Consider the following 27,819-nt stretch of genomic DNA (forward strand, 5'->3'; position numbering starts at 1 on the left):
TTGTAGTTCATCCATGCGATCTTTAAATGCTTGCCATTGCATATCCACCGTCAACCTTTTAAATATAATTTGCCAGTGTATCTTAGCTAATTCACGTCTCATACCTTCAAAGTTACCCTTCTTTAAGTTCAGAACCTTTGTTTCTGAATTAACTATGTCACTCTCCATCTTAATGAAGAATTCCACCATACTATGGTCATTCTTACCCAAGGGGCTTCGCACAAAATTGTTAACTAACCCTTCCTCATTGCTCAGTTCCCAGTCTCGAATGGCCTGCTCTCTAGTTGGTTCCTCAACATGTTGGTTCAGAAAACCATCCCGCATACATTCCAAGAAATCCTCTTCCTCAGCACCCTTACCAATTTAGTTCACCCAATCTATATGTAGATTGAAGTCACCCATTATAACTGCTGTTCCTTTATTGCACGCATTTCTAATTTCCTGTTTAATGCCACACCCAACCTCACTACTACTATTAGGTGGCCTGTACACAACTCCCACCAGCGTTTTCTGCCCCTGAGAGTTATGCAGCTCTACCCATATCAATTCCATATCCTCCAGGCTAATGTCCTTCCTTTCTATTGCGTTAATCTCCTCTCTAACCAGCAAGGCTACCCCACCTCCTTTTCTTTCCTGTCTATCCCTCCTGAATATTGAATATCCCTGGATGTTGAGCTCCCATCTTTGGTCACCCTGGAGCCGTGTCTCTGTGATTCCCAACTATATCATATTCATTAATAACTATCTGCACAATCAATTCATCCACCTTGTTACGAATGCTCCTCGCGTTGACACACAAAGCCTTCAGGCTTGTTTTTACAACACTCTTAGCCCTTATACAATTATGTTGAAAAGTGGCCCTTTTTGATTTTTGTCCTGGATTTGCCTGTCTGCCACTTTTACTTTTCACCTTACTACTTTTTGCTTCTACCCTCATTTTCCACCCCTCTGTCTCTCTGCACTTGTTCCCATCCCCCTGCCACATTAGTTTAAAGCCTCCTGAACAGCAGGACTTCCTTGACTTAATTCTATCTTCCTCTTCCTCGACCCTAACACCCTGGTTTCCTTCCCCTTGCCAACTCAGTTTAAACACTCCCAAACAGCTATATTAAACAATCCCGCCAGGATATTAGTAACCTTTGAGTTCAGGTGTAACACATCGTTTCTGCATAAGTCATGCCTTCCCCAAAATAGATTCCAGTGATCTAAGAATTTGAAGCCCTGCCCCCTGCACCAGTTACTTAGCCACACATTCATCTGTCTAATTCTGCTATTCTTACCATCATTACCACATGGCTCAGGCAGTAATCCTGAGATTATTACTCTGGAGGTTCGGCTTTTTAATTTTCTTCCTAGCTCCCAGTAATCTTCCTTCAGGACCTCCTCTTTGTTTCTGTCTATGTCATTGGTACCAACATGTACCAAGACTTCTGGTTGCTCGCCCTCTCTCCTGAGAATACTCTGGACCCGATCCGAGATATCTCATACCCTTGCACCAGGGAGGCAACACACCATTCAGGCATCCTTGTCCGGCTCGCAGAATCTCTTGTCTGTTCCCCTCACGATGGAATCCCCCCCTACAATGACGGCATTTCTCCTTGCTCTCTTGATCACGGCACTGGGCAGAGTGGCAGAGTCCTGTTCGTTGTGGTCTTCCTCTGTCTGGTCAACCTCTCCAACAGTATCTAAAACTATGTATCGATTTCTGAGGGGGACTGTCACAGAGGTGCTGTCAACTATTTCTCTATAGGTACTATCGATCACCTCCTCACTTTCTCTAATAAGCTGAAGGTCATCAAGTTGTTGCCCCAGATACCTCACACAATCCCGAAGGAGCTTCATCTCATTGTATCTGGAACAGATGTATTCCTGGGGGAGTCAAGGGGTACAGTCTCTGGGGTACTCTCTAGTACCTGACTCTTCCCCTTCCCTTTCCTAACCATGACCCACTTGTCTGTCTCCCGTGGCCCCGGTGTGACCACCTACCTGTAACTCCTCTCTATCAACTCCTCACTCTCCCTGACCAGACGAAGGTCATCGAGCTGCAGCTCCAGTTCCCTAACTCGGTCCCTTAGGAGTTGCAGTTCGGCGCACCTGGCGCAGATGTGGACGTCCGGGAGGCTAGGAGACTCCAGGACCTCCCACATCCGACATCGAGAACAACAAGCTGCCCTCACACTCATAATTCCCCCTTTCCTCAAATAACAAGAAAAAATTGAAAACTGAACCTACCTTGCCTCGCCCGGCTCCACCTAAGCCCATTGAGCCAAAGCCCTTAAGCCCTCACTCTGCTCCCGGCTCACTCCACTGCCTGCAAACGATGCTGCCCGCTGTTTAAGGCTGCGGTCCTTTTAAATCTTCTGCACTTCACTGCCCAACGTCAGACGCCTGCGCAGTCCTGCCTCTCTTAACTCTGATGAGAAGAAGAAATAATCAAAATGGCTCCCGCCGCACTCCCGTTCTGATTCTCAGACTTCCTTCTCCAAATTAAACCCGAATCGGGATTTCTGTCCTTTTAATCTTTCGCGCTTCACTGCTAATTAACTGCTTTCTGCTGAGCTATTTACATCTTAATTGACTTGATTGAACAGTCCAACTGCCAAATCTGCCAGAATCTCTCGAGCCAAAGACTCGCACTTTTCTCACAAGGCACTTCATAAGGCTGCTTGAGTGGAAAATCCTACAAAAGGTTCCCATTGGTAAAGCCTTCCCAACCATTGAACACATCTACATGAAACATTGCTGTAGGAAGGTCCCTCGCTTCACCCAGGACATGCCCTCTTCTCATTGCTACCATGCTAGGGGGAACATATGAGCCTGAAGGCACACACTCAACTACTGAAAATAGTTTCTTCCCCTCTGCCATCAGATTTCTGAATGGACACTGAACCATTACCTCATTGGAGCAGACAGCAGGGATTCAGATTTTTGGATCCTCTGGGGCAGGTATGACCTGTACAAAAAGGACAGGTTGCACTTGAATCCCAGGGAGACCAAAGTCCTGGTGGGGAGGTTTGCTAATGCTATTGGGGAGGGTTTAAACTAGATTTGCAGGGGAGTGGGAACTGAAGTGAAGAGGCAGAGGATGAGGAGGTTGGAGCACAAGTAGAGACAGCTTGTAGGGAGTTTGTGAGGCAGGACAGGCAGATGGTAGAGCAAAGATGCACTCAGCCTGATGGTTTGAGATGTGTCTATTTTAATGCAAGGAGTATCATAAACAAGGTGGATGAGCTTAGAGCATGGATCAATATGTGGAACTATTACAGAGATTTTCAGGGGCAGGAATGGCTGCTGACTGTGCTGGGCTTTAGATGTTTCAAAAAGCACTGGGAGGGAGGCAAAAGAGGTGGGGCCATTGCATTTAAAAATGCAAACACGAGGAAATCGGCAGATGCTGGAAATTCAAGCAACACACACAAAATGCTGGTGGAACGCAGCAGGCCAGGCAGCATCTATAAGAAGAAGTACAGTTGGCCCAAAATGTCAACTGTACTTCTTCCTATAGAAGCAACCTGGCCTGCAGCGTTCCACCAGCATTTTGTGTGTGGGGCCATTGCATTGCTAATTAGGGATAGTGTCACGGCTGCAGAAAAGTCATGAAGGGATTGTCTATGGAGTCAGTGTGGGTGGAAGTCAGAAACAGGAAAGGGGCAATAACTCTACTGGGTGTTTTTTACCCCCAAATAGACACAGGGATATTGAGGAGCAGATAGGGAGGCAGATTCTGGAATGGTGTGATGGGAGATTTTAATTTTTCTAATATTGATTGGCATCTCCTTAGCACAAGGGGTTTGGATGGGGTGAAGTTTGTTAGGTTTATTCAGGAAGGTTTCCTGACACAGTATATAGATAAGACAACTAGAGGAGAGGCTGTATTTGATCTGGTATTGGGCAATGAACCTGGTCAGGGGTCAGATCTCTCAGTGGGAGATAATTTTGGAGGTAGTGACCACAACTCTATCCCCTTCACCATAGTGCTGAAGAGGGATAGGAATAGAAAATTTTGGAAAACATTTAACAGGGGTAGGGGAAAATATGATGCTATTAGGCAGGAACTTGGGAACATAAATTGGGAGATATTGTCAGGGAAATGCATGGCAGAAATGTGGCAAATTTTCAGGGAAAATTTGCATGGAGTTCTGCATAGGTACATTCCATTGAGGCAGGGAAAGGGTGATAGGGTAAAAGAACCATGGTGTACAAAGGATGCAGAATATCTAGTTAAGAAGAAAAGGAAAGCTTACAAAAGGTTCAAGAAACTAGGTGCTGTTAAAGTTCTAGAAAATAACAAGGTTGCCAGTAAAGAGCATAAGAATGGAATTAGGTGAGCCAAAAGGGGCCATGCGAAGGTCTTGGCGAGCAGCATTAAGGAAAATCCCAAGGCATTATACAAGTATGTGAATGAAAAGCAAGAAGATGAGCCATGTGAGAATAGGATCAATCAAGTGTGATAGTGGAAATGTGTGCATGGAGTTAGAGGAGGTAGCAGAGGTATCTAATGAATATTTTGCTTCAGTGTTCACCAGGGGAAAAAAAAACCTTGGTAATTGTGGGGATGATTTACAGCGGACAGAAAAGCTTGAGCATATAGACATTAAGAAAGAGGATGTGCTGCAGCTTTTGAAAAGCAATAAGCCACCGGGACCAGATGCCCCAGGCTACTGTGGTAAGTGAGGGAGAAGAATGCTGAGCCTCTGGCAATGGTCTTTGCATTATCAATGGGGAGTGAGAGGTTCTGGAGGATTGGAGGGTTGCAGATGTTGTTCCCTTATTCAAGAAAGGAGGTAGAGAGTACCCAGAAAATTATAGACCAGTGAGTCTCACTTCAGTGGTGAGCAAATTGTTGGAGAAGATCCTGAGAGGCGAGAATTATGGGCATTTGGAGAGACATAATATGATTAGGGATAGTCAGCATGGGTTTGTCAAGGGCAGGTTGAGCCTTACGAGCCTGATTGAATTCTTTGAGGAAGTAACAAAACACATTGATGAAGGTAGTGCAGTGGATGTAGTGTATATGGATTTCAGAAAGGTATTTGATAAAGTTCCCCTTGAAAGCTCCTTCATAAAGATAAGAGACATGGGATCTAAGGAGACCTTGCTTTGTGGATCCAGAATTGGCTTGCCCACAGAAGGCAAAAGATGATTGTAGATGGTTCATATTCTGCATGGAGGTCGGTAACCAGTGGTGTTCCGCAGGGATCTGTTCTGGGACACCTTTTGTTCGTGATTTTCATAAATGACCTGGATGAGGAAGTGGAGCAATGAGTTAGGAAATTTGCTGATGACATAAAGATTGCGGGTATTGTAGGTAGTGTGGAGGGCTGTCAGAGGTTACAGTGGGACACCAATAGGATGCAAAGCTAGGTTGAGAAGTGGCAGATGGGGTTCAACGCAGATAAGTGTGAGGTGGTTCATTTTGGTAGGTCAAATATGAAGGCAGAATATAGTATTAATGGTAAGACTCTTGGCAGTGTGGAGGATCAGAGGGATCTTGGGGTCCAACAGTGTTAAGAAAGTGTATGGTGTATTGGCATTCATCAACCATGGCTCTGAATTCAAGAGCCGAGAGGTAATGTTGCAGCTATATAGGACCCTGGTCAGACCCCACTTGGAGTACTGTGTTCAGTTCTGGTCACCTCACTGCAGGAGGGATGCGGATACTATAGAGAGAGTGCAGAATAGATCTACAAGAGTGTTGCCTAGATTGGAGGTGTGCCTTATGAGAATAGGTTGAGTGAACTCAGCCTTTTCTCCTTGGAGTGATGGAGGATGAGAGGTAACCTGATAGAGGTGTACAAGATGATGAGAGGCATTGATTGTGTGGATAGCCAGAGGCTTTTTCCCAGGGTTGAAGTGGCTAACATGAGGGGGCGTAGTTTTAAGGTGCTTGGAAATAGTTTTAAGGTACTGAGGAGATGTCATAGAAACATAGAAAACCTACAGCACAATACAGGCCCTTCAGCCCACAAAGTTGTGTCGAACATGTCCCTACCTTAGAGCAACACATACAACATGCTAGAGGAACTCAGCAGGTCGGGCAGCATCCTTGGAGACAAACGGTCAATGTTTCCAGTCGAGACCCTTCATCAGGACTGAAGAGGGAAGGGGCGGGGGCCCTATAAAGAAGTTGGGGGGAGGGTGGGAAGGAGAAGGCTGGTAGGTGCCAGGAGAAAAACCAGTAAGAGGATAGGTCAAGGTGTGGGGGAGGGGATATAGGCAGGAAAGGTGAAGTAATAAATTTGATTAGACGTTGGCTCAATGGGAGAAGTCAGAGAGTGGTAGTGGAGGATTGCTTCTCTGAGTGGAGGCCTGTGACTAGTGGTGTGCCACAGGGATCAGTGCTGGGTTCATTGTTATTTGTCATCTATATCAATGATCTGGATGATAATGTGGTAAATTGGATCAGCAAATTTGCTGATGATACAAAGATTGGAGGTGTACAGACAGACAGACAGACATACTTTATTGATCCCGAGGGAAATTGGGTTTTGTTACAGCCGCACCAACCAAGAATAGTGAAGAAATATAGCAATATAAAACCATAAATAATTAAATAATAATAAGTTAATCATGCCAAGTGGAAATAAGTCCAGGACCAGCCTATTGGCTCAGGGTGTCTGACACTCCAAGGGAGGAGTTGTAAAGTTTTATGGCCACAGGCAGGAATGTCTTCCTGTGACGCTCAGTGTTGCATCGGTGGAATGAGTCTCTGGCTGAACATACTCCTGTGCCTAACCAGTACATAATGGAGTGGATGGGTGTCATTGTCCAAGATGGCATACAACTTGGACAGCATCCTCTTTTCAGACACCACCGTCAGAGAATCCACTTCCACCCCCACAATATCACTGGCCTTATGAATGAGTTTGTTGATTCTGTTGGTGTCTGCTACCCTCAGCCTGCTGCCCCAGCACACAGCAGCAAATATGATAGCACTGGCCACCACAGACTCGTAGAACATCCTCAGCATCATCCGGCAGATATTAAAGGACCTCAATCTCCTCAGGAAATAGAGACGGCTCTGACCCTTCTTGTAGACAGCCTCAGTGTTCTTTGATCAGTCCAGTTTATTGTCAATTCATATCCCCAGGTATTTGTAATCCTCCATCATGTCCACACTGACCCCTTGGATGGAAACAGGGGTCACCGGTGCCTTAGCCCTCCTCAGGTCCACCCCCAGCTCCTTAGTCTTTTTCACATTAAGCTGCAGATGATTCTGCTCCCACCATGTGACAAAGTTCCCCACCGTAGCCCTGTACTCAGCCTCATCTCCCTTGCTGATGCATCCAACTATGGCAGAGTCATCAGAAAACTTCTGAAGATGGCAAGACTCTGTGTTGTAGTTGAAGTCCGAGGTGCAGATGGTGAAGAGAAAGGGAGACAGGACAGTCCCCTGTGGAGCCTCAGTGCTAGACCACTCTGTCTGACACACAGGAAGTTTGGACAGTAAGGAAGGTTTTGAAAGCTTGCAGAGGGATCTTGACCAGCTGGAAAAATGGGCTGAAAAATGGGAGATGGAGTTTAATACAGACAAGTGAGAGGTATTACACTTTGGAAGGAAAAACCAATGTAGAACATACAAGGTAAATGGTAGGGCACTGAGGAGTGCAATAGAACAGAGCGATCCAGGAATACAGATACAAAATTCCCTAAAAGGTGGCAACACAGCTAGATAGGGTAGTAAAGAGAGCTTTTGGTACATTGGCCTTTATAAATCAAAGTATTGAGTATAGAGTTGGAACGTTATGGTGAGGTTATATAAGGCACTGGTGAGGCCGAACTTGGTGTATTGTGTGCAGTTTTGGTCACCGAATTACAGGAAGGATATTAATAAGATCGAAAGGGTGCAGAGAAGGTTTACAAGGATGTTGCTGGGACTTGAGAAACTGAGTACAGAGAAAGGTTGAATAGGTTAGGTCTTTATTCCCTGGAGCGTAGAAGAATGAGGGGAGATTTGATAAAGGTATATAAAATTATGATGGGTATAGATAGAGTGAATGCAAGCAGGCTTTTTCCACTGAGGCTAGGGGAGAAAAAAACCAGAGGACATGGGTTAAGGGTGAAGGGGGAAAAGTTTAAAGGGAACATTGGGGGGGGGCTACTTCACACAGAGAGTGGTGGGAGTGTGGAATGAGCTGTCAGATAAAGTGGTAAATGTGGGCTCAATTTTAACATTTAAGAAAAACTTGGACAGGTACATGGATGAGAGGGGTATGGAGGGATATGGTCCAAGTGCAGGTCAGTGGGACTAGGCAGAAAAATGGTTCAGCACTGCTAAGTAGGGCCAAAAGGCCTGTTTCTGTGCTGTAATGTCCTATGGTTCTCAGAAATGTAAGGGAAAGTACTATGTGTAGTAGAAGAAGGCAGAATCATGGGAGAGGTGATAGGCAGCTGGAGGAGGAGGCAGAGTGAAAGCGGGATGGGGAAGGGAGAGGGAGGGAATTACCAGAAGCTGGAGAATTCGATGTTCATACCAAGGGGCTGGAGACTACCTGGACGGTATATGAGATGTTGCTCCTCCAACCTGAGTTTGGCCTCATCATGGCAGTAAAGGAGGCCATGTATGGACATATCCGAATGGGAATGTGAAGCAGAGTTGAAGTGGATGACAACCAGTTGATTCTGTCTGTTGTGGCGGACGGAGCAGAGGTGCTCGACGAAGCGGTCCCCCAATCTGCTTTGGGTCTGGCCAATGTAGAGGAGGCCGCACTGGATGCAATAGATGACTCCAACGGACTCGCAAGTGATGTGTTGCCTCACCTGGAACCTGGAAGGACTGTTGGGGCCCTGAATGGTAGTAAGAGAGGAGGTGTAGGGACAGGTGTAGCACCATTCAGGGCCCCCAACAGTTCTTCCAGGTGAGGCAACATTTCACTTGTGAACAAACAAGCTGGATGAACTCAGCAGCTCGGGCAGCATCCGTTGAAAGGAGCAGTCAATTTTTCAGGCCGAGGAAGTCCTGACGAAGGGCTTGTTTGTACATGTTGATTTGACTACAGCATCTGCAGTGTACTTTGTGTTTACTTCACTTGTGAGTCTGTTGTGTTTTCACAAGGCATGCTCCCCAATCCAAGCAACATCCTTGTAAATCTGCTCTGCACCCTTTCCTGTACTGAGGTGACCAGAACTGAGCACAGTCAGGGTTAAGTTTATCACAGGGAGAGTGGTGGGAGGGTGGAAAACACTGCCAGCAACAGTCATGGAGGAGAATATGATAGGGTCTTGTAAAAGACTCTTAGATATGTACATAGAGCTCAGAAAAATAGAAGGCTATGCACTAGGGAAATTCTAGGTAGTTTTTATGTGGTCAGCACAGCATTGTGGGCCGAAGGGCCTGTAATGCGCTATAGTTCTAAGTTCTCACTACCTTTTTTTTCTCTTTTTGCACTATTTATTGAACTTTTTAAATATAAACGTCAACTATTCATTTCCCCCATAGGCCTTACCTGTAAAGTTTCTCCAGCAGTTTGTGTATCTCTATTGCGTCTCCACAGGGTTTTTACCGTTTGATTGTTTTGAACGCGCCGCCACTATTGGCGAACCGCTTCTCCCGGTCGGCGGGTAGCGCTGTGGGCAGCGAGCGCAGATTCCGCAGCGCCCTGACACCTCCTGGCACCAAGTCTGCTCCGGCTTCTTACGTAGTGCGCATGCGCACTATGTACGGCCTCTTTTTTCCAGCTGGGCGGAATTCGCCTGCCCCAGAAAATCGCCTGGTCCCGGGTGACAGAGGGTGAAATCCGCTCAAAATGGTTGGTTTGTCTGCAAATAACCATCTGCACTCATCACTAATTGTTGCCTCCATCCATGGGGGGCTTCAGTAAATGGGCAGTGGGTTGCGGTGCACAGGATGGCATTAGATTATCGGGGAGTTCCAGCGGCCGATCTCTCTCCTCCAACGTGGCCATTGGAGCCGCTCTATAGACAGGGGGTTGGCCGCCGGGCTTCTGGTCTTGGTGCCGCCTGTAGCATTCATGCATTATTCTGCTTTTTTTAAAAAAACTTTTAATTATTGTGTGGTTGGTGCGCGGTTAAAATTATTTTACTCTGCAAGCGATGCTGGCCCACTGGTGTTCTGCTGAAGGTAGGCCCAGGGCTGTGCTATTGCTTAAGTTTAGCTGCTGGTGTTAGCTCTGTCGGAAGTAAACTTTTTAAGTTGCTGGTCTCGATTATGGTTTTATCGTCGGCCTTTTGAATTCTGTAAGTTTTTAAAAGAGGAATCAATTTACAGAGCCGTTTTAACTAACTTGTAATGATGCAGCAACTTTGACGGTGAACTGCCCTCCCAAAGCAAATTCAAAACACGTGAGGTAATTGGAAAATGAAAAAAAAACGTAGTGAAAGGAGGAGATTTTGACCAGGTGTTTTTAAAGGAGAAAATTATATAGCAGACGAGAAGCTGGAAGCATAGCTACCGGCGTTTAATCGTTTAAATGTAGGGGTGCAGAGAGCTCAAATTTCGATTGCTGTACGTATATTTATACGGGTGGTACAGAGTTTTGGAGAAATAAGTGGGGATTGATAGAACAAAGCTTGCATGAGGTTTTGAAAATTGATGTATCACTTAATGGGGAGCCTGTGATTAGAATTTTGGTGCGAAGGAAGTTGGGTACTTTAATGGCTGCGGGAACTTGGGGGCAGCTGTGGTGGAGCAAGGTAGGTTGGGACCAGGTCTGTTCTTTTGGAATTGTTGAAACAGAGTGCCTGAGGATTTTGGTATCAGTTTAGATGAGACATGAACAGTTAATCTAATTTTTATGTAAAGGCAGGTTGAACTGTGGTGCAGGGTATGCGAAAGGTAGGGAATTAAGTTGTGAGGAAGGCTACACATGGTTATGGGTAAGTTAAATGAGTGGGCAGTTTGGATTGTATCCATTATTCACAGAATTCTCATCTCGAAGGATTTAAGTATTTTGGTCACGTTCACTTGGATTTTGTTCTTACAGCTTATTGTTTCTCTAACACAGGGATTTGTTAAAGTTGTGAAGAGCAAGGCATACTTCAAGCGATACCAAGTGAAGTTCAGGAGGAGGAGAGGCAAGTTAACTGTCTGTTTCATTTTTTTAAAGCTGTCCTTTAATGTACCAAGATCTGCTGGTCATTGGTGGAATTTTATCTCAATGTTTTATCTCTTATTTTCAGAGGGCAAAACCGATTACTTTGCACGAAAACGCTTGGTGGTACAAGACAAAAACAAGTACAATACTCCCAAATATCGGATGATTGTACGATTCACCAACCGGGACATCATTTGTCAGGTAAAGACCTTGCATTAATAATTTGTTATTTGTATTAGAATCTGTTAAAGTTTGGAAGTTTTGTTATATTTTGCATTGATGTACAAAATGATTTTGGGTTCTACAGATTGCATATGCAAAGATTGAGGGCGATGTAATTGTATGTGCTGCATATGGCCATGAATTACCCAAGTATGGCATCAAAGTTGGACTTACAAACTATGCTGCATCCTATTGCACTGGTCTACTTCTTGCCCGTAGGGTAAGTTGAAAAGTTCATTGAATTTTTACTTACGTAAATTCTTTGGTATGGCATAACTATTTTTGAGGAAAACATTTTACTTGCGTTTCCTGGTGTGGATTACGTACCAATAATTATGTGCTCTGATTTTGTCTATAACCATCCAATTATCACTTTAATGAAAGCCATTTATTCCTTTGAGATATAGTATGGAATAAGCCCATCTGGCCCTTCAAGTTGTTCATCCAGCAACCCCATTTAACCCTATCCTAACCCATAGGACAATTTACAATGACCAATTAACCTACCAACTGATTCATATTTGGACTGTGGGTGGAAATCAGAGCACTCAGAGAAAATCCATGTGATCATGGGGAGAATGTATGAATTCCTTACACGCAGTGGCAGGAATTGAAACTGGTTCACTGGTACTGTAAAGCATTGTGCTAACTACTGTGCCACCTCTATTTATGGCACATATTGTTCTTTTAACAGCAAAGTATACTTTTAGATGTAGCATTTATGTTGGATTTTGAAATTTTACTAATTGAGGTAGAGATTTAATGTCTCAGGTTTTCATCAGCAAATTGAAATTTTAACAGAGCTGGAAGTCTGAACTGCCAGAAGTAGAGGCACACATAAAATACTGGAGTAACTCAGCAGGTCTGGCTATGGAGAGGAATAAAGAGTCGAAGCAGGCTGAGATCCTGCATTAGGACTTGGGTTGAAACATCGACTTTTATTCTTGTCTGTAGATGCTGCCTGACCTGAGATTTGTGTGTGTTATAGAACATAGAATAGTACAGCACATTACAGGCCCTTTGGCCCACAATGTTGTGCTGACCCTTAAACCCTGCCTCACATATAACCCCCCCCCCCACCTTAAATTCCTCCACATACCTGTCTAGTAGTCTCTTAAACTTCACTAGTGTGTCTGCCTCCACCATTGACTCAGGCAGTGCATTCCATGTATCAACCACTCTCTGAGTGAAAAACCTTCCTGTAATATCCCCCTTGAACTTCCCTCCCCTTAACTTAAAGTCATGTCTTCTTGTACTGAGCAGTGGTGCCCTGGGGAAGTGACGCTGGCTGTCCACTCTGTCTATTCCTCTTAATCTGGATTACTCTGGGTTTCCAGCATCTGCAGCATCTTTCAATTACAATATCAGTTGCAGCAACATTTTGGGTTCATGCTGCGCTTTCAGTGTCAAAGTATTTCTCAGGATTTTCAAAAAGGTTGATTCCGAGACAAGGACATGGAACAGTTCTAGAAGTGTTAGTTGAGAGAATTTTAATAAAAATTAGGTTTGTGGTTATTCTAGAGGGGGTAGTCATAGTGAAGTACAGCACAGAAACAGGCCCATTGGCCCATCTAGTCTGTGCCAAACTATTTAAACTGGCTACTCCCTGCACCAGAACCATAGCCCTCCACATCATACTGTCTATGTATCTCTCAGTACTTCCCTTAAACATTGAAATCAAGCTCACATGCACCACGTGTACTGACAACTCATTCCACATTCATAACGATCCTCTAAATGAAGTTTCCCTTTGTGTCCCCCTTTCACTTTTCACCTGTCACTCTTAACCCATGAAATCTAGTTGTAGTCTCACCCAATCTCAGAGGAAAATGCCTGCTTGCATTTATCCCATCTGTACCCCTCATAATTTTATACATATCTGTCAGAGCTCTTCTCAATCTTCTACATTCCAAGGAACCTATTGAATCTTTCCTTATAATTCCAGTCCTCCAGTCCCGGCAACATCCTTGTAAAGTTTCTCTATAGGCTTCCATGCTTATTTACATCTTTCCTGTAGGTAGATGACCAAAACTGCACACAATTCTACAAATTGGGCTTCATCAATGTCTTTTACAACTTCAACATAACATCCCATCTCCTGCACTCAATACTTCGATTTATGAAGGATAGCATGCCAAAAGCTTGCTTTATGGCCTACCTACCTGTGATGCCACTTTCAATGAATTAGGGACCTGTATACTCAGATCTTTGTTTTACAGCACTCCTCGGTGCCTTACCATACTCTGTGTAAGACCTACTCTGGTTGGTCCCACTGAAGTGCGAAACCTCTGCATTGAATTTTATCTGCCATTTTTCCAGCAGATCTAAATCCCACTAGTAGCTCTGATAGACTTCCTCGTTGGCCATTGCACCCCTAATCTTGGTGTCATCTGCAAATTTGCTGATCCAGTTTACCACATTGTCATTGGTAGCAATGATCTGGATGATAAACAACAATGGACCCAGCATCGCTCCCTGTGGCACTCCACTAATCACGTGCCTTCAGTCAGAGAGGCAACTCTTTAATGCCACTCTCTGGCTTCTCCAACAAGACCAGTGTCTAATCCAATTTCCTAACTCATCCTGAATGCCAAGAATTGAACCTTCTTGACCAACATCCCAAGTGGGACCTTGTCAGAAGCCTTGCTAAAGTCCAGGTAGACAACATCCACTGCTTTGACTTCGACTTTACTGGTAATTTCCTCAAAGGCACTCTCTAATATAGGTTAAAACCAACACATCATGCACAAAACCATGCAGACTGTCCCCAATCAGTCTATATCTAAATACTGGTATATCAAGTCCCTTGGAATACCTTCCAGTAACTTTTCCACTACTGCTGTCAGGCTCACTGGTCTTGCCTCACATCTGTTGATTCTGTCCACTTCCTGAGTAAATACAAATGCAAAGCATCTATTCAAGATTTACCCCATCTCTTGGCTCCAAACCATTCTGATCTTCCAGAGGACCAATTTTTGTTCCTTTTGCTCTTAACATTTTTAGAATCCATATAACCATATAACAATCACAGCACGGAAACAGGCCATCTCGGCCCTCCTAGTCCGTGCCGACCTCTTAATCTCACCTAGTCCCACCTACCCGCACTCAGCCCATAACCCTCCACTCCTTTCCTGTCCATATACCTATCCAATTTTACCTTAAATGACACAACTGAACTGGCCTCTACTACTTCTACAGGAAGCTCATTCCACACAGCTATCACTCTCTGAGTAAAGAAATACCCCCTCGTGTTTCCCTTAAACTTCTGCCCCCTAACTCTCAAATCATGTCCTCTCGTTTGAATCTCCCCTACTCTCAATGGAAACAGCCTATTCACGTCAACTCTATCTATCTCTCTCAAAATTTTAAATACCTCGATCAAATCCCCCCTCAACCTTCTACGCTCCAATGAATAGAGACCTAACTTGTTCAACCTTTCTCTGTAACTTAAGTGCTGAAACCCAGGTAACATCCTAGTAAATTGTCTCTGCACTCTCTCTATTGATATCTTTCCTATAATTCGGTGACCAGAACTGCACACAATATTCTAAATTTAGCCTTACCAATGCCTTGTACAATTTTAACATTACATCCCAACTTCTGTACTCAATGCTCTGATTTATAAAGGCCAGCGTTCCAAAAGACTTCTTCACCACCCTTTCTACATGAGACTCCACCTTCAGGGAACTACGCACTGTTATTCCTAGATCTCTCTGTTCCTCTGCATTCCTCAATGCCCCACCATTTACCCTGTATGTTCTATTTGGATTATTCCTGCCAAAATGTAGAACCTCATACTTCTCAGCATTAAACTCCATCTGCCAACGTTCAGCCCATTCTTCTAACCGGCATAAATCTCCCTGCAAGCTTTGAAAACCCACCTCATTACCCACCTCATTATCCTTAGTATCATCGGCATACTTATTAACCCAATTTACCACCCCATCATCCAGATCATTTATGTATATTACAAACAACATTGGGCCCAAAACAGATCCCTGAGGCACCCCGCTAGTCACCGGCCTCCATCCCGATAAACAATTATCCACCACTACTCTCTGGCATCTCCCATCTAGCCACTGTTGAATCCATTTTATTACTCCAGCATTAATACCCAATGACTGAACCTTCTTATCCCTTAGGGTTCTTCACCTTGTCTGCCAGGGAATGATTATGCTTTCTTTTAGTCATCCTAACTTCAGTGTTCTCTTGCATTTCTTGTACTCCAGAAGTACCTTACTTGAATTGACCAGCCTATACCTGCTACACACCACCTTTTTTCCCTTTATCAGGGCCTCAATATCCTTTGAAAGCCAAAGTTCCATAAAGCTGATATCTTTGACTTTTTATTCTGACAGGCACATTCGTAGTCTCAAAATTTCACCTTTGAAGGCTTCCCATTTTCCCAGCACACCTTTGCCAGAAATCAGCCTGTTCCAGTCCACACTTAACACTGGCCAGATTTATAATACCATCCAAAGTGGCCTTCTCCAGGTTAGAAACTCAAATCGCAGACCAGACCTATCTTTTTCCATATTTGAAATTAATGGCATTATGGTCATGAGATGCAATGTGTTCCCCTACACAAGCCTCTGTACCTGTATTATGGAAGGTATTCCAGTATGTAGCTGTCAGTGTTGGAGATTGTACAGAAGACTAGATTTATGTCAAAAATAGGGGTACAAATTGGGACAGATTAAGTTGTGTCCATGAGTTTCAACCACAATGGTTTTAATGTGTTGCTGTGGAAAATTCTGCTGAAGGCTTACCAAGTTACAACTTGATCTGTTGTTGGGAAAATGAGTTTGTTGGGCAGCAATTTTAGAGGGGAAGTTGCAGGAAGAAGGGAGCTGCCACCTTTAATGTTAACTTGCTTATTTAACAAATCTGGGACTGACCTGACTACTGCAGAAGCAGTGTTTTTCTTCCATCTCTAGACAGCTTTAGTGCTGGATTCATACTAAGGAGTGTGATGGTGTCCCTTACTTGTCAAAACGCCAAGAAGTTGTAATTTCCCTGTGGGTTTGCAGTTCTGCAATTTACAGTGCTGATAAAAGTCAGGGCCCAATTGCTGTGCTTGGGAATTTGATACCCTAAAATCTAGTTGTCCGAAGTGTGTATAATAGATGATTGTCTGGACAATGCAAGGTCTAGGCAATGGTTTTAATTTGAAACAAAATGGACCTCTCACAGTTATATTATCTTAAAACAGCTACTCAACAAATTTGGGCTGGACAAGATCTATGAGGGTCAGGTGGATGTAACTGGTGATGAGTACAATGTGGAAAGCATCGATGGAAAACCCAGTGTCTTCACCTGCTATCTTGATGCTGGGCTCGCCAGAACCACCACAGGCAACAAAGTCTTTGGAGCTTTGAAAGGTGCAGTTGATGGTGGCCTGTCTATTCCACACAGGTATGAGAAATTCTCAGTCCAGTTTTCATTAGGCATTTCATCTGTTGTTTCAATTCAATTTCAAGCACTACATTGAAAAGAACAAACATTGTAAAAGCTCAAGATACTGTTGTGAAAGAGGTGTGCCATACCAATTCTTGCCTCAGATTGCATTCTGTCTTATCAGGAATAAAATGGATGGATAGTGTCGAGTAGTTGACAGAAAACAGTATTAGAAATTAATCTCGATGTATTTGTCATAGTCTCTGACTAGTTAAAGCTTTTATGGGATTTTCTTTCTGAAGTAAGTGTTTTTTTTCCAATTACAGTGGATTCCGGTTAATTGGGCCACAGTATGTTTTGGCCCCAATTAAGCGGCCACCCCAGCTGTTTGTTTTCATTTGATTATACAGGTTGGGGTAGGCCCTTTGAGATACGCTGCCCCAGTGACTCCTGATTAACCCTAATCTCAGAACAATTTACAATAACCAGTCAACCTATTTCTATGGTCTAGGGCAGGAAAGTAGAGGCCTAGAGTAAACCGTCATATTCTGCTTACAGAGACCATTTACCAATTGGCACTGGAGTTGAACTCCAGAATGCCATCAGTTGTAATAGCATGTTAGCTGAAGTCTCATGAAAATAGTTAAAAGTAAAAAAGACAAGCTCTTGTTTAATTGAGTAATTATGTATTTAAGTGAAATGCAGAACAAATCAGAAGGCTATTAATGCTACTATAGATCTGTATCAGTTTCTAATAGTTATTAGCACAGGCACCTGGTGTAACTAATGGACTGTCTATACAATTTTCCATGATTGTGTCCTCTAGATCTTCATTTTCATTATATAACATTTAATTCTTCATAGTAGCTAATTTGTTGAAATAGCTTCATTTTTCACTCCTGGTCGTTTGAGGCATCTCCAAGCCTGAATGCTTGAAACTGCAATGAGCAAAAAAGTTCTGAATTGTTTTGCTGCTTATTTCTCACCAGAACACAGCCATGTGCCCTGACTAGTTAAATAACCAACCTGCCAAATGGCCACACAAGTGCAAATGTCTGATGCTAGTTAGAGATTGTCTGGTAATAGTCTCCTGTCCCAATTAAGTGACATAGTATCCCAAATAAACAAAGTGAATTCTGGCTATCTTCTTGATATAGTTTTTGTTCTTCCCAAATAAGCAGCTGCCTTGACTAACTGATGACCCAATTAACTGGAATCCACTTTTGTATTGGTATCTAAGCACACAAGTGTGATCTCAGAAGCAAGAACCTATGGAATTGGCACTGAAAGCGGTCATTAAAGCATAAAATTCAGAGCAATGTATTATAGAAACATAGAAAATAGATGCAGGAGTAGGCCATTCTGCCCTTTGAGCCTGCACCGCCATTCAGTATGTTCATGGCTGATCATCCAACTCAGAACCCTGTACCTGCTTTCTCTCCATACCCCTGATCCCTTCAGCCAGAAGGGCCATATCTAACTTCCTCTTATAGCCAATGAACCAGCCTCAACTGTTTCCTGTGGCAGAGAATTCCACAGATATTGTCAACATTATTGACAATGTTACTACGCTGAGAACCTGGCACAAATTTCCACAGAATGCTGATGTGCTCACATCCTAACAAATTGCTTATGGTTTGGTTGAGCAGGCTGGGGCAAATGGTGTGGCTGCTCAGTGCTGAGATATGGGATTTGGGGCTGCATCTGGCTGGTATTTAATTGCTAGGTACTTGTAGTGCTTTGTCAGACCATCTGGATTTGTGGTCACTCATCACCTCCCTTCGGTCAGATTGGATCTGCTGTGTCCCCTTCTTTTTGGCTTGCTACACATTTCTTCCTAAAAGTTGAGATTCTTGGTGTTGATCAGTCTGGTCTGCGGAGAGCAATACAGCCAAGTAAAGACTGAAAGAAAGTGGTTATCATTGCATGCCCTTTTCCCACTGTTACCATCAGGTAGGAGGTACAGAAGCCTGAAGCACACACAACAACTCAGGAACAGATTCTCTTCCCCCTCTGCCATCCTTTTCCTGAATGGGCATTGAACCCTTGGACACTACCTCACTAGATTCTATATACGTAGACTGTATTTTTTCTTCTATATTATGTATCGCATTGAACTGCTAATTTAAATTTTGCATCACATGCAGGTGATGATAAATCTGATTCCAGCAGACTGGGGGAAGGGTGTTGAGTCTGTATGATTTAAGTGAACCTATGAAATGTGGACAAGCTGCAACCAGTCCTCAGCAGTTGCTACACTTGGCCATATTGGTTAAAGTGCAGTCCTAAGTCATACCCGAGCACAGTTTGGGGGTTTGTCTGTTTTTCAGAGCAGCAATAAAGGGTTCAGGGATTGGCTCGAGGTGCACAATGACTTAGAGATTTCTTGACACAAGGCATACCAGAGGGCAGACATCACTAAACTTGGTTCTCTGAGGTTCCTGTATATTTTTGAGTGAAATTTCATAGCCTTTGCTTGTTTTAATCTTCAGTGATTAAGATCTTGTGTTGCTTCTGCAAAGTAAGAGTGAATAGAATACTACAAGTTCAAAGTAAAATTGTTATCGAAGTCCATATATGTCACCATATACAATTGTCAGATTAATTTTCTTATGGACATAATCACAATGAAAGACTACACCATCAGGGCAGACAACTGGTGGGCAAAAGACAATGAACTGTACAAAAAACAAATAATAAATAAGCAAGAAATATAGGTTGTGGGAACAGTGCAGTGATGGGGCAAGTGAAGTTGATTGAAAAGCCTGATGATTGAGTAATAACTGTTTCTGAATCTCTGGTGTGTCCTGAGGATCCTGTACCACCTTCCTGAATGTAGCAGCAAGTAGAGGCATTATGACATGGGTGGTGGAGGTCCCTGATGATGGATGCTGTTTTCCTATGAGGATGCTCCATAGGAAAGTGTGCTCAGCGGAGTTGAGGGCTTTACATGTGATGTATTAGGCTATGTCCACTACTTTTTGTAAAATTTTCTGTTCAAGTGCATTGGAGTATGTCAAAGTTTTAGATACTCATGTCTAACATAATTTAATTTTCCAGCACTAAACGATTCCCTGGTTATGATTCTGAGAGCAAGGAGTTCAATCCTGAAGTCCATCGTAAGCATATCTTCGGGGTGAATATAGCAGAGTATATGCGCTACCTGATAGATGAGGACGAAGATGTCTACAAGAAGCAATTCTCTCAGTACATCAAACATGGAATCACAGCTGATATGGTAAGAAACTACTATAACCTTCATGTTTATGAAGTATGCATTGGATTCTGGCAAAAAAATATGGGGTTGGGTGGTGAATAAACATTAATCTGAAGATCATGTTTAAAGGGATAGAATAATAAAATAAAGGCACATGAACAACTTGGGACAAAAGAGGTTGAGAGGTGTAGAAGACGAGGTATAGAGCTTGTTGATGTTCAGAGACTCCCAGGGTGGAAATGGTTAATGAGGCCCCATTGTTTTCAGGTGATTGACAAGAGTTGTTTTAGTTTCCACAAGAGGCAAGTTCTTTGCACGTAGTGTGGGTATGTGGAATGTGCTGCTGGGGTGGTGATAGAAGTTAGCTACATCATACACATTAAAGAAACTTGTAAAAGCACATGGATGATAGAAAAATGGAGCATTATGAATGGTTAGATAATTGAGTAGGTTATAAGGTTGGCAGATAATAGGCTGAAGTATTGTGCTGTAATGTTACGCTTTTTAAACTCTTGCTATGGGTTACAATGATTTGCAGTAATGGAGTGGTAATTTGCTCAGAATGTAAACTTCTTGGTTTGGAGAAACAACGCGTAATTATACAAGACACTGAGACCTCATTTGGAGTGTTGTGTGCAGATCTGGTTTTAGTTCTCTGCACATGAGAAGAAAATGTTGAACTATAGTATTTTGTGGGACTTCAAATTAAATGGATTGGACCAGAGTTATTCAGCTGGTCTACAGGTGGAGAGAGGGTATGATGGATGCTGTTGCTGCTATGGTTGATTGGAGGAGAGTTTACTTGTCCTGAATTGTTGAATTTTCTCTTCATTTGGTGTGTTGAATGACACGTATTTGAATGGTGAATAACATTCTGTCGGATCCATATTGGTACTCTGTAAATCAATCCCATCAGTCCGATTTCCTTTTGATATCACTGATGACGGTTTCTGATGCCTGGGTAGGCAGAGAGGTCTTGGCCATTGCCACTTGCTGTATGAAGAAAACAACTTCTTCAGTTTAACATGGCTAAAATCTCTTTGGAACCACTGTGTAATGGATATGTATTTCTTATGAAGCCTAATAAACTGCCAGAATGGATGTCAAGATGCTCAGGATTCCCCTTGCACAAAAAATGGGGGTATAGTTTCAAGATAATCGCTAGTCACTTAAAGCAGAGATGTGTAAACTAAGTGTGTTGAATCTCATTAATTTTCTATCCCAGAGAATTAGTGTTAGGTATTTGAAGTGGAGTAGATTTTAAAACATAAGGGAATAGCTGAGCAATGTATGTTACCATGATGAATAGTGAGGCACATTAGGATCCAGGTAGCCTGCTCTTGTGAACTGTCAATAAGTTCTGCACCCTCATTGATCCATGCTGAGTCCTCAAGTAGCTCTTTATTTGTACCTTTTCAAACTGACATTTAGGACCTCTTGTCCTTTCTTCCAAATTGTATCATCTCATACATTTGAGTCAAATTGCATCTACCATTGGTCTGCCCAAACTTCTAACACTAGATTAGCCATTCTCCCATGAGGTTAATACTATTCTTGCTTTGTTTCACTTAAATTTGGAATATTCAGTGCATTTTGAAACTTTATGCTATTTTCCACTGGTGAGGACAGTTGTCTGAGGATCAGCTGGAGAGTTGGATGGAGCAATTGCAAATGAAACTTCACCCCAAGTGTGAGATGATCCATTTTTTGGAGGGCAAATGAGATGTGATGTCCACAGTAAATGGGTGTGTTGATCAACAAAGGAATTCTACAGTACCAAGTTTGTAGATCCCTGGAAATAGCAGTACAGCTGAATATAATGAAGCACGTGGCATGCTTGCCACCTTTGAGTTGGGCACAGAATGTAGAAACTGGAGGCCATGTTACAGCTTTTTAAAATATTTACTAGGCAACACCTGGAGTGGTGCATGCAGTTCTGGGTGCCACACTATAGGAAGAATGTGATAGCATTGGAGAGGAAGCAGAGGTTCACAAGGTTGTTGAATTGGAGTTTTAAGTGGAGGCTTATCAGGCTGTTTGTTGGAGCCTTATCAGGCTGGAGAAGAGTGACTGAAGACCTGATGGGGATGTTTCTTCAATGGTGTTAAAATTGAGGGTTGGGTAACCAAGATTAGGTTTAGGTGGGATCTGAGGGTGGAAAATATAGATGGGTACAATGGGGTCATGGACACTGTTGACAGAAACACCCGTTCCTGTGCTGTATGGTTCATCGGCATTTGTATCTCTGTAAAAGGTTGTTGCAGATGGAGCAGCAATAAATATGAAACTGAGACAGGGTTTAAAACAAATCTGAGATTCATTAACCTCTACTCAAACTTAGAAAAGTTAACAAACAACTAACTTAACTGAAAGTTAAAAGTTAGGCGGCACAAACATTCAAACTTAGAAACTGTTCTTAACGAGTTCTCATCCAAGCATAGACTTAGTGATAAATTCAAAGGTCTTTGTGATTTATACAATCAGTAAGGAAAGACTTCCCTGAAACAGCCGGGAGATGCCTTGTTTGCAGAAATTGCGAGGAAATAAAAGGAACTGACCTTTTGACTGGAGGGTGGTCACTGCACAAACCTTCCTGACCTTGCAGGGGTTTAACTCAAATGTGCATGCCACAATTCCTGAACGAAGTCAAAAAAAAGGTCAATCATTCCCAAGACGCCGAATGACATTAACTTTATCCAAACCTTTGAACTTGGATAACACCGGTAATGCCTTTACTCTCCAATTCTGGACTGTAAAGGGGAAAAACAAATGTGCAACAAACAAAACCAGTGGCGCCTCCAACCGGGAACAACAACGTTGCACAAAAATAAAAATGAGAACTGTCATAGACTGCGGGTTGGTTTAAATATGTTTTGGAACGTGACATCACATCACCCCATGGTCAAGAGACAATTACATCATCCCACTCACCAGACCATTACATCATCCCACTGTCCCGTGTTCAAACTGTGGGTATGTAACAAGGTGTTTTCAGCACTGATCCTTAGAGACTGCCATTTATCACTTTTTTCTGTCCCTGTTTTACTTAAGATGGCAAAATGCTATATACCTAATCAATTTTAAAGCTTGCTATGATTTTGAAAAAGTATACTATATAATATTTACAGTGTGTATAAAATGTCTGATTGTGGGTTGTTCCAAATATTTTATACAGATAGAGGATTTGTACAAGAAAGCTCATGCTGCTATTCGAGAAAATCCTGTTCATGAGAAGAAGCCCAAGAAAGAAGTCAAGAAAAAGAGGTATAAACTTCACTAATAATAATTTCAAAACTAGTAAAATGTCTTTCTGCAAAATATTCTTCACACAAGTCCTCCTGTGATATTTGGGAGAAAGTAATATTTTCAAATCTTTTTCCATGTAAAATTTATTTTGCAGCACATGAAACATTGGTGTTCAGCAGTTCCTGTACTTCGATCTATAGCTGCTTGCAAATCATAGCAGGTTCATAAAAGATGAGGGGTATATCTCCAGCAATCACTTAGAAGCACATTTTCTCTGGCAAACCATAAATGAACTAGGCTACAAATGCTGCTTTGTATTTATTACACAATTGCAAACTAGAAGTTCACAGCAGATCCTGAAGTACTACAGTTTCAACTTCCTGTTACAAGAAACTTAAGTATTTTAATGAGATTAAAAGCATCAGTGTGTTCATGGGTGTAAAACAATGGCTTGAATAATATATATTCCCTATCCCACTCAAGATGATGGGATTAAACAATGGGAATGCAATTTAATGACTAGCCAGGAAATTGTCATCTGAAGAAAATGAGCAATAATAGGGAGAGAGCCAAAATAATAAATTGAGGCTTTTTTTTTTGTTAGGAGAAAGTTGAGTTTTAAGATGTTTCATGAAATTAAGTTAAGGGTATGGGGCGGGGGGGGGGTGGGAGGTTTAGGAAGATCATTAGAATTTAGGGTCTTGGCATCAAGATGAGTGGTAATGAGAATAAATTCTGAGGTTATGGGGCCAGAACTGCATGGGTTCATGTTTTGTAAGTCTTGAGTATGTGAGGAGACGGGGGGGGGGGGGGGGCGCAGTGGAGTATGAGACAATTGTGATTTGGAAATAAGTTTCTTAAAATGGGCTTAACATGTGAGGAAAGATTTAAAGGAGATCTGAGGGCAAGTGTTTCATACGCAGAGCAAGCACACAGAGGAGATGATAGAAGACTGACAGTAGAATTACAAAATGGACTAGGGGCAAGTATGTAGACAAAAAGGATTGAGAGAGATGGAGCACACACAGGCAGATGTGCTTAGTGTAGATAGGCATCTTGTGGCAAAACTTCAGTTAGTGAGAATTAACTGTGAACCTACTTCCTGTCACTGTCTTTACTCCTTAGTGTTTATGTTCTTAAATTGATTCTCAACGTCATTTACCATAAATTTGTTCACTCAAAATGCTCCCATTTATTGGTTGCTTTGATCCATTTTCTTACCCTTTTCACCAATTAGTGACAGTGAAAATTCTTTATCTGCTTACCCCTTACCCTGATAGTTAGTTGTTCCCTGAAACACTAACCCCCTGCCAAACCATTCCTTTATTTATCAGATTCTGTTGATGACTTTTATTTAAGGAATTCCTATTCAGCCTTTTTGTAGATCATACAATGTCTTTCAGCCCTAAGCTCAAAGTAATAAAGGTTTTAAGATTCTGCCTCATACATTAAAATTAGTATAAACTCTAATTTTTAATACATTACCAAATTCTGCTTTACTAGATATTATAATTTCATTGCTAATTTTGCAGGTGGAACCGTCCCAAGATGTCTTTGCAACAGAGAAAGAATCGTATTGCTCAAAAGAAGGACAGCTTCCTAAGGGCACAGGAACAGTCTGCAGACAGCTGAAGGGTGCTTTCAGCAATTGTTTAAAAAAAATCATCTGAATTCACATTAACTAAAATAAATTTGGAAAAAAAATTCTCTTGTGTTGAATATTCATGAGTGGAAACCCCGTGAAAACTTTCACCTTCAGTCCCCACGTTGAGAAACACTTTTATTGTAACAGGTATGAGGCATGCAGATGTTGGAAGCCAGTACCAAATAGGAAGTAAATTTACTTTGCCAAAGAAAGGAATTGTATATTTTCATTGGAAAGTTTGTTTTTATTCTGAAAGAATAAGTAGAATGGAACAATACAGGAGAGTAATGGGAGTCGATCTTAAAGAACAAGGTAAAATTCTGGAGCTTGACAGGTTTGATTCTGAGAATTTTTTTTGCGGGACGAATCAGTCTTACGGCACAGAATCGGGTTCTACAGCCATCCATGTCCATGTTGACTTTTATGATCATCCTATTTGCGCTGGTACTGTATTCTATGCATTGCTTATTTTTTAAAGTATCTGTCAAAATACCCGAAGTGGAGTTATTGTATCTGATTCCACCACCACCTTTGGTAGTATAAATTCCAGTTATCAGCCACCGTGTAAAATATCTTTTCCAGATCTCCTTTCTCTCACCTCTTGTACGTCCCTCTTAGAATTTTCTGTACCTCCAGCAGTTTCCTTTCTTCTAGACCAAGAAAAGCCCAGTTTATCCAATCGCCAATAAAGGCAATAGTATATTGTAAAATTCTAAAGCGAGGAGGCATTGTCACATACAAAAGGGGTTTGGGGTTTGTGAATTCCAAAAAATCTAAATGCATAGAGCTCTATGTATTTAACAAGACAGATTTGTGAAAAATATGATCAGATGGGAAATAGACCAAGATTCAATTAATCTTTGAAGGGCAGCAATACCCTTGTGCCATTTTATTGCCAGAGCTGTATTATCAGATTGAGGAAATATTTTCTCCTGAATTTGGCTCAAAGTCTGCCTTGAGTGTAAAACAGTATTCATGTACTCCTTTTTAATGGCAAGGTTGATTTAGCTCTGCATGTTTTGGATTTGGTCTTAACTGTATGAACTTTCAGCTTGCAAGATACTTGAATTTGTTATAAAACAGAACTTCACCAGTCTTATACCCTTACTATCCAGTAAGGGTATAATTTGTCCTTCAACCTAGTGGTGTGTATCAGGCTTTTGTATCTTATGCCTGACTGAAGGGTGAGAAGAGAATACAGGATGGATGGGATCTTTGATTATGCTGCCTACTTTACTGTGGCAGTGAGAAGCGCAGATGCTGTGTCTCCAACCCTGCAGAAGGTCCTGCTGTGATTAGGGCATTATTAATATCCTACTAGAGAATCATGAAGACTGGCAGTAATCTGGCAAATGGTGTTAGGAAGTGGAAGTTCTGAATTTTGGTAAGGGGATTGAGGCTTATCCAAATGGAGAGTAATAGCAGGCAGGTTCAACAAGTAGTTAAAGGCAAATGATGCATTAGCCTTTGTAAGAATAGGCAGGTTTTATTACAGTCATCTAGGGTGTTGTAGAGGACATGCATTGCAGGGTGTCTTGGAGGGCCACCAGGCTAAATCATTTAAGGGGTGAAAAGAACACGGAGCCAACATAATTGTCACAAACATGAAGAAATCGACGTAGCTGGAGGGAATTTATGTAGTCATAGGAACCATATACAGACACCTGATAGCCTGCTAAGTAATTAGGAAAGTTGTTAGGAACACTGATTATGAGAAAATCTGCAGATGCTGGAAATTCAAGCGACACAAAATGTTGGAGGAATTCAGTAAGCCAGGCAGTTGATGTTTCAGGCCCAAACTCTTCAGCAGACTCACACAAAGGAGGTTATACTTAAAACATTGAGACCATAACTGATACAAAAACAATTTTGTTTAAGGAAGCATGCAAGTTGTAGGAAGCAATACTGAGACTTATTTAACCAATACCTCATTAATTGGTTATTTTTATGAATAAAGATTGGACAGGCTTGGCTTGGAGTTTGGAAAAGTTAGAGGGAATTAACATGAAATAAATTCTTAAAGGGACATCCTCAAAGATAATTGTGGGAGAATTCAGAACTAATCTTAAACGTAAGTGGTTTATTAAGTAAAATAACCTCAGGCTTGCAAGTGTTTTTAATTTTAGAGGTGGAAGCATATCTTTTGAATATTTTGTAATGGTAAGGGTTTAAAGGTCACTAGATAGGTGGGACAGCAATTGAAGTTTAGATAACCAATTCACTTAGCTGACCAGACAACAGTAAGATTGAGAAATGAACATAAAGCATAAAGTAAAGGCAACATTTTAAAGCAGCATGTCGAGTTTAAAAAGCATGTAAGTTACATTGGTTCTAAACTGAAATCTCAATTTCAATTGTTAAACCTTGGGTGTATTCTGGGCACTTGCGATCTGACTTGGGGGAAGATGTACAAGAGTTTTGTACGCTCATCCATATGGATGAACAAAGGGACCCTGGGGTTCAAATCCATACATCCCTCAAGGTTGGTGCATAGGTTGATAACTATGGGATGCTAGGCTTCATTAATGGGGATTGAGTTCAAGAGTAGAGAGGTAATCTTGCAACTCTACAAAACTCTGGTGAGACCGCACTTGAACACAGTAGTGTGTTCAATTCTGGTCACCCCATTATAGGAAGGATATGGAAGCTATGGAGAGGGATTTACCAGGATGTTGCCTGGATTGGAGAACAAGTTATATGAAGCAAGGTTAGCAGAGCTGGGACTTTTCTCTTTGGAGAGTTGAAGAATGAGAGGGGACTTGATAGAAGTCTGCAAGATTATGAGAGGCATAGGTGGGTGGATAGTCAGTACCTATTTCCCAGGGCACCAATAGCAAAACACCAGAGGGCATATGTAGAAAATTGAGGGAGGGAAGTTTAGGGGAGACATCAGGGGTAAGTTTTTTTTACACAGAGGGTTGTGAGTGCCTGGAATGACTTGCCAGGGATGGTGGTGGAGGCTAAAACAGGGGTATTTAAGAGCCTCTTGGACAGGCACATGGATGAAAGGAAAATAGAGGGTTATGGGGTAGTGTGGG

General features: G+C 42.2%; 2 protein-coding genes across 2 annotated transcripts in view; one reads left to right on the top strand and one right to left on the bottom strand.

Annotated features, from left to right (window-relative positions):
• Positions 1 to 9,614: 9,614 nt before the first annotated feature.
• LOC132401745 (large ribosomal subunit protein uL18A) lies at positions 9,615 to 25,002 on the top strand. Its single transcript, XM_059983898.1, has 8 exons — positions 9,615 to 9,749; positions 10,965 to 11,034; positions 11,140 to 11,255; positions 11,362 to 11,496; positions 16,489 to 16,691; positions 19,734 to 19,911; positions 23,066 to 23,154; positions 24,669 to 25,002. Exons 1-8 carry the CDS (start codon positions 9,747 to 9,749, stop codon positions 24,766 to 24,768), a joined length of 894 nt encoding a protein of 297 aa, XP_059839881.1. The 5' UTR covers positions 9,615 to 9,746; the 3' UTR covers positions 24,769 to 25,002.
• LOC132401744 (divergent protein kinase domain 1A-like) overlaps positions 16,548 to 27,819 on the bottom strand; it is a 77,688-nt gene continuing 66,416 nt past the window's right edge. Inside the window, exon 6 of the mRNA XM_059983897.1 lies at positions 16,548 to 16,758. Within this exon, the coding sequence (XP_059839880.1) occupies positions 16,741 to 16,758 (18 nt within the window). The 3' untranslated portion in view covers positions 16,548 to 16,740. The remainder of the gene's footprint in view (positions 16,759 to 27,819) is intronic.

This window comes from Hypanus sabinus, chromosome 11, assembly GCF_030144855.1.
Source record: "Hypanus sabinus isolate sHypSab1 chromosome 11, sHypSab1.hap1, whole genome shotgun sequence".
Taxonomy (NCBI): Eukaryota; Metazoa; Chordata; class Chondrichthyes; order Myliobatiformes; family Dasyatidae; genus Hypanus; species Hypanus sabinus.

Coding starts and splice junctions, on each gene's coding strand:
- LOC132401745 (XM_059983898.1), top strand. Junction 11,035..11,139: donor GAAGTTCAGGAGGAGGAGAG/GCAAGTTAACTG, acceptor TCTTATTTTCAG/AGGGCAAAACCGATTACTTT. Junction 11,497..16,488: donor GTCTACTTCTTGCCCGTAGG/GTAAGTTGAAAA, acceptor ATCTTAAAACAG/CTACTCAACAAATTTGGGCT.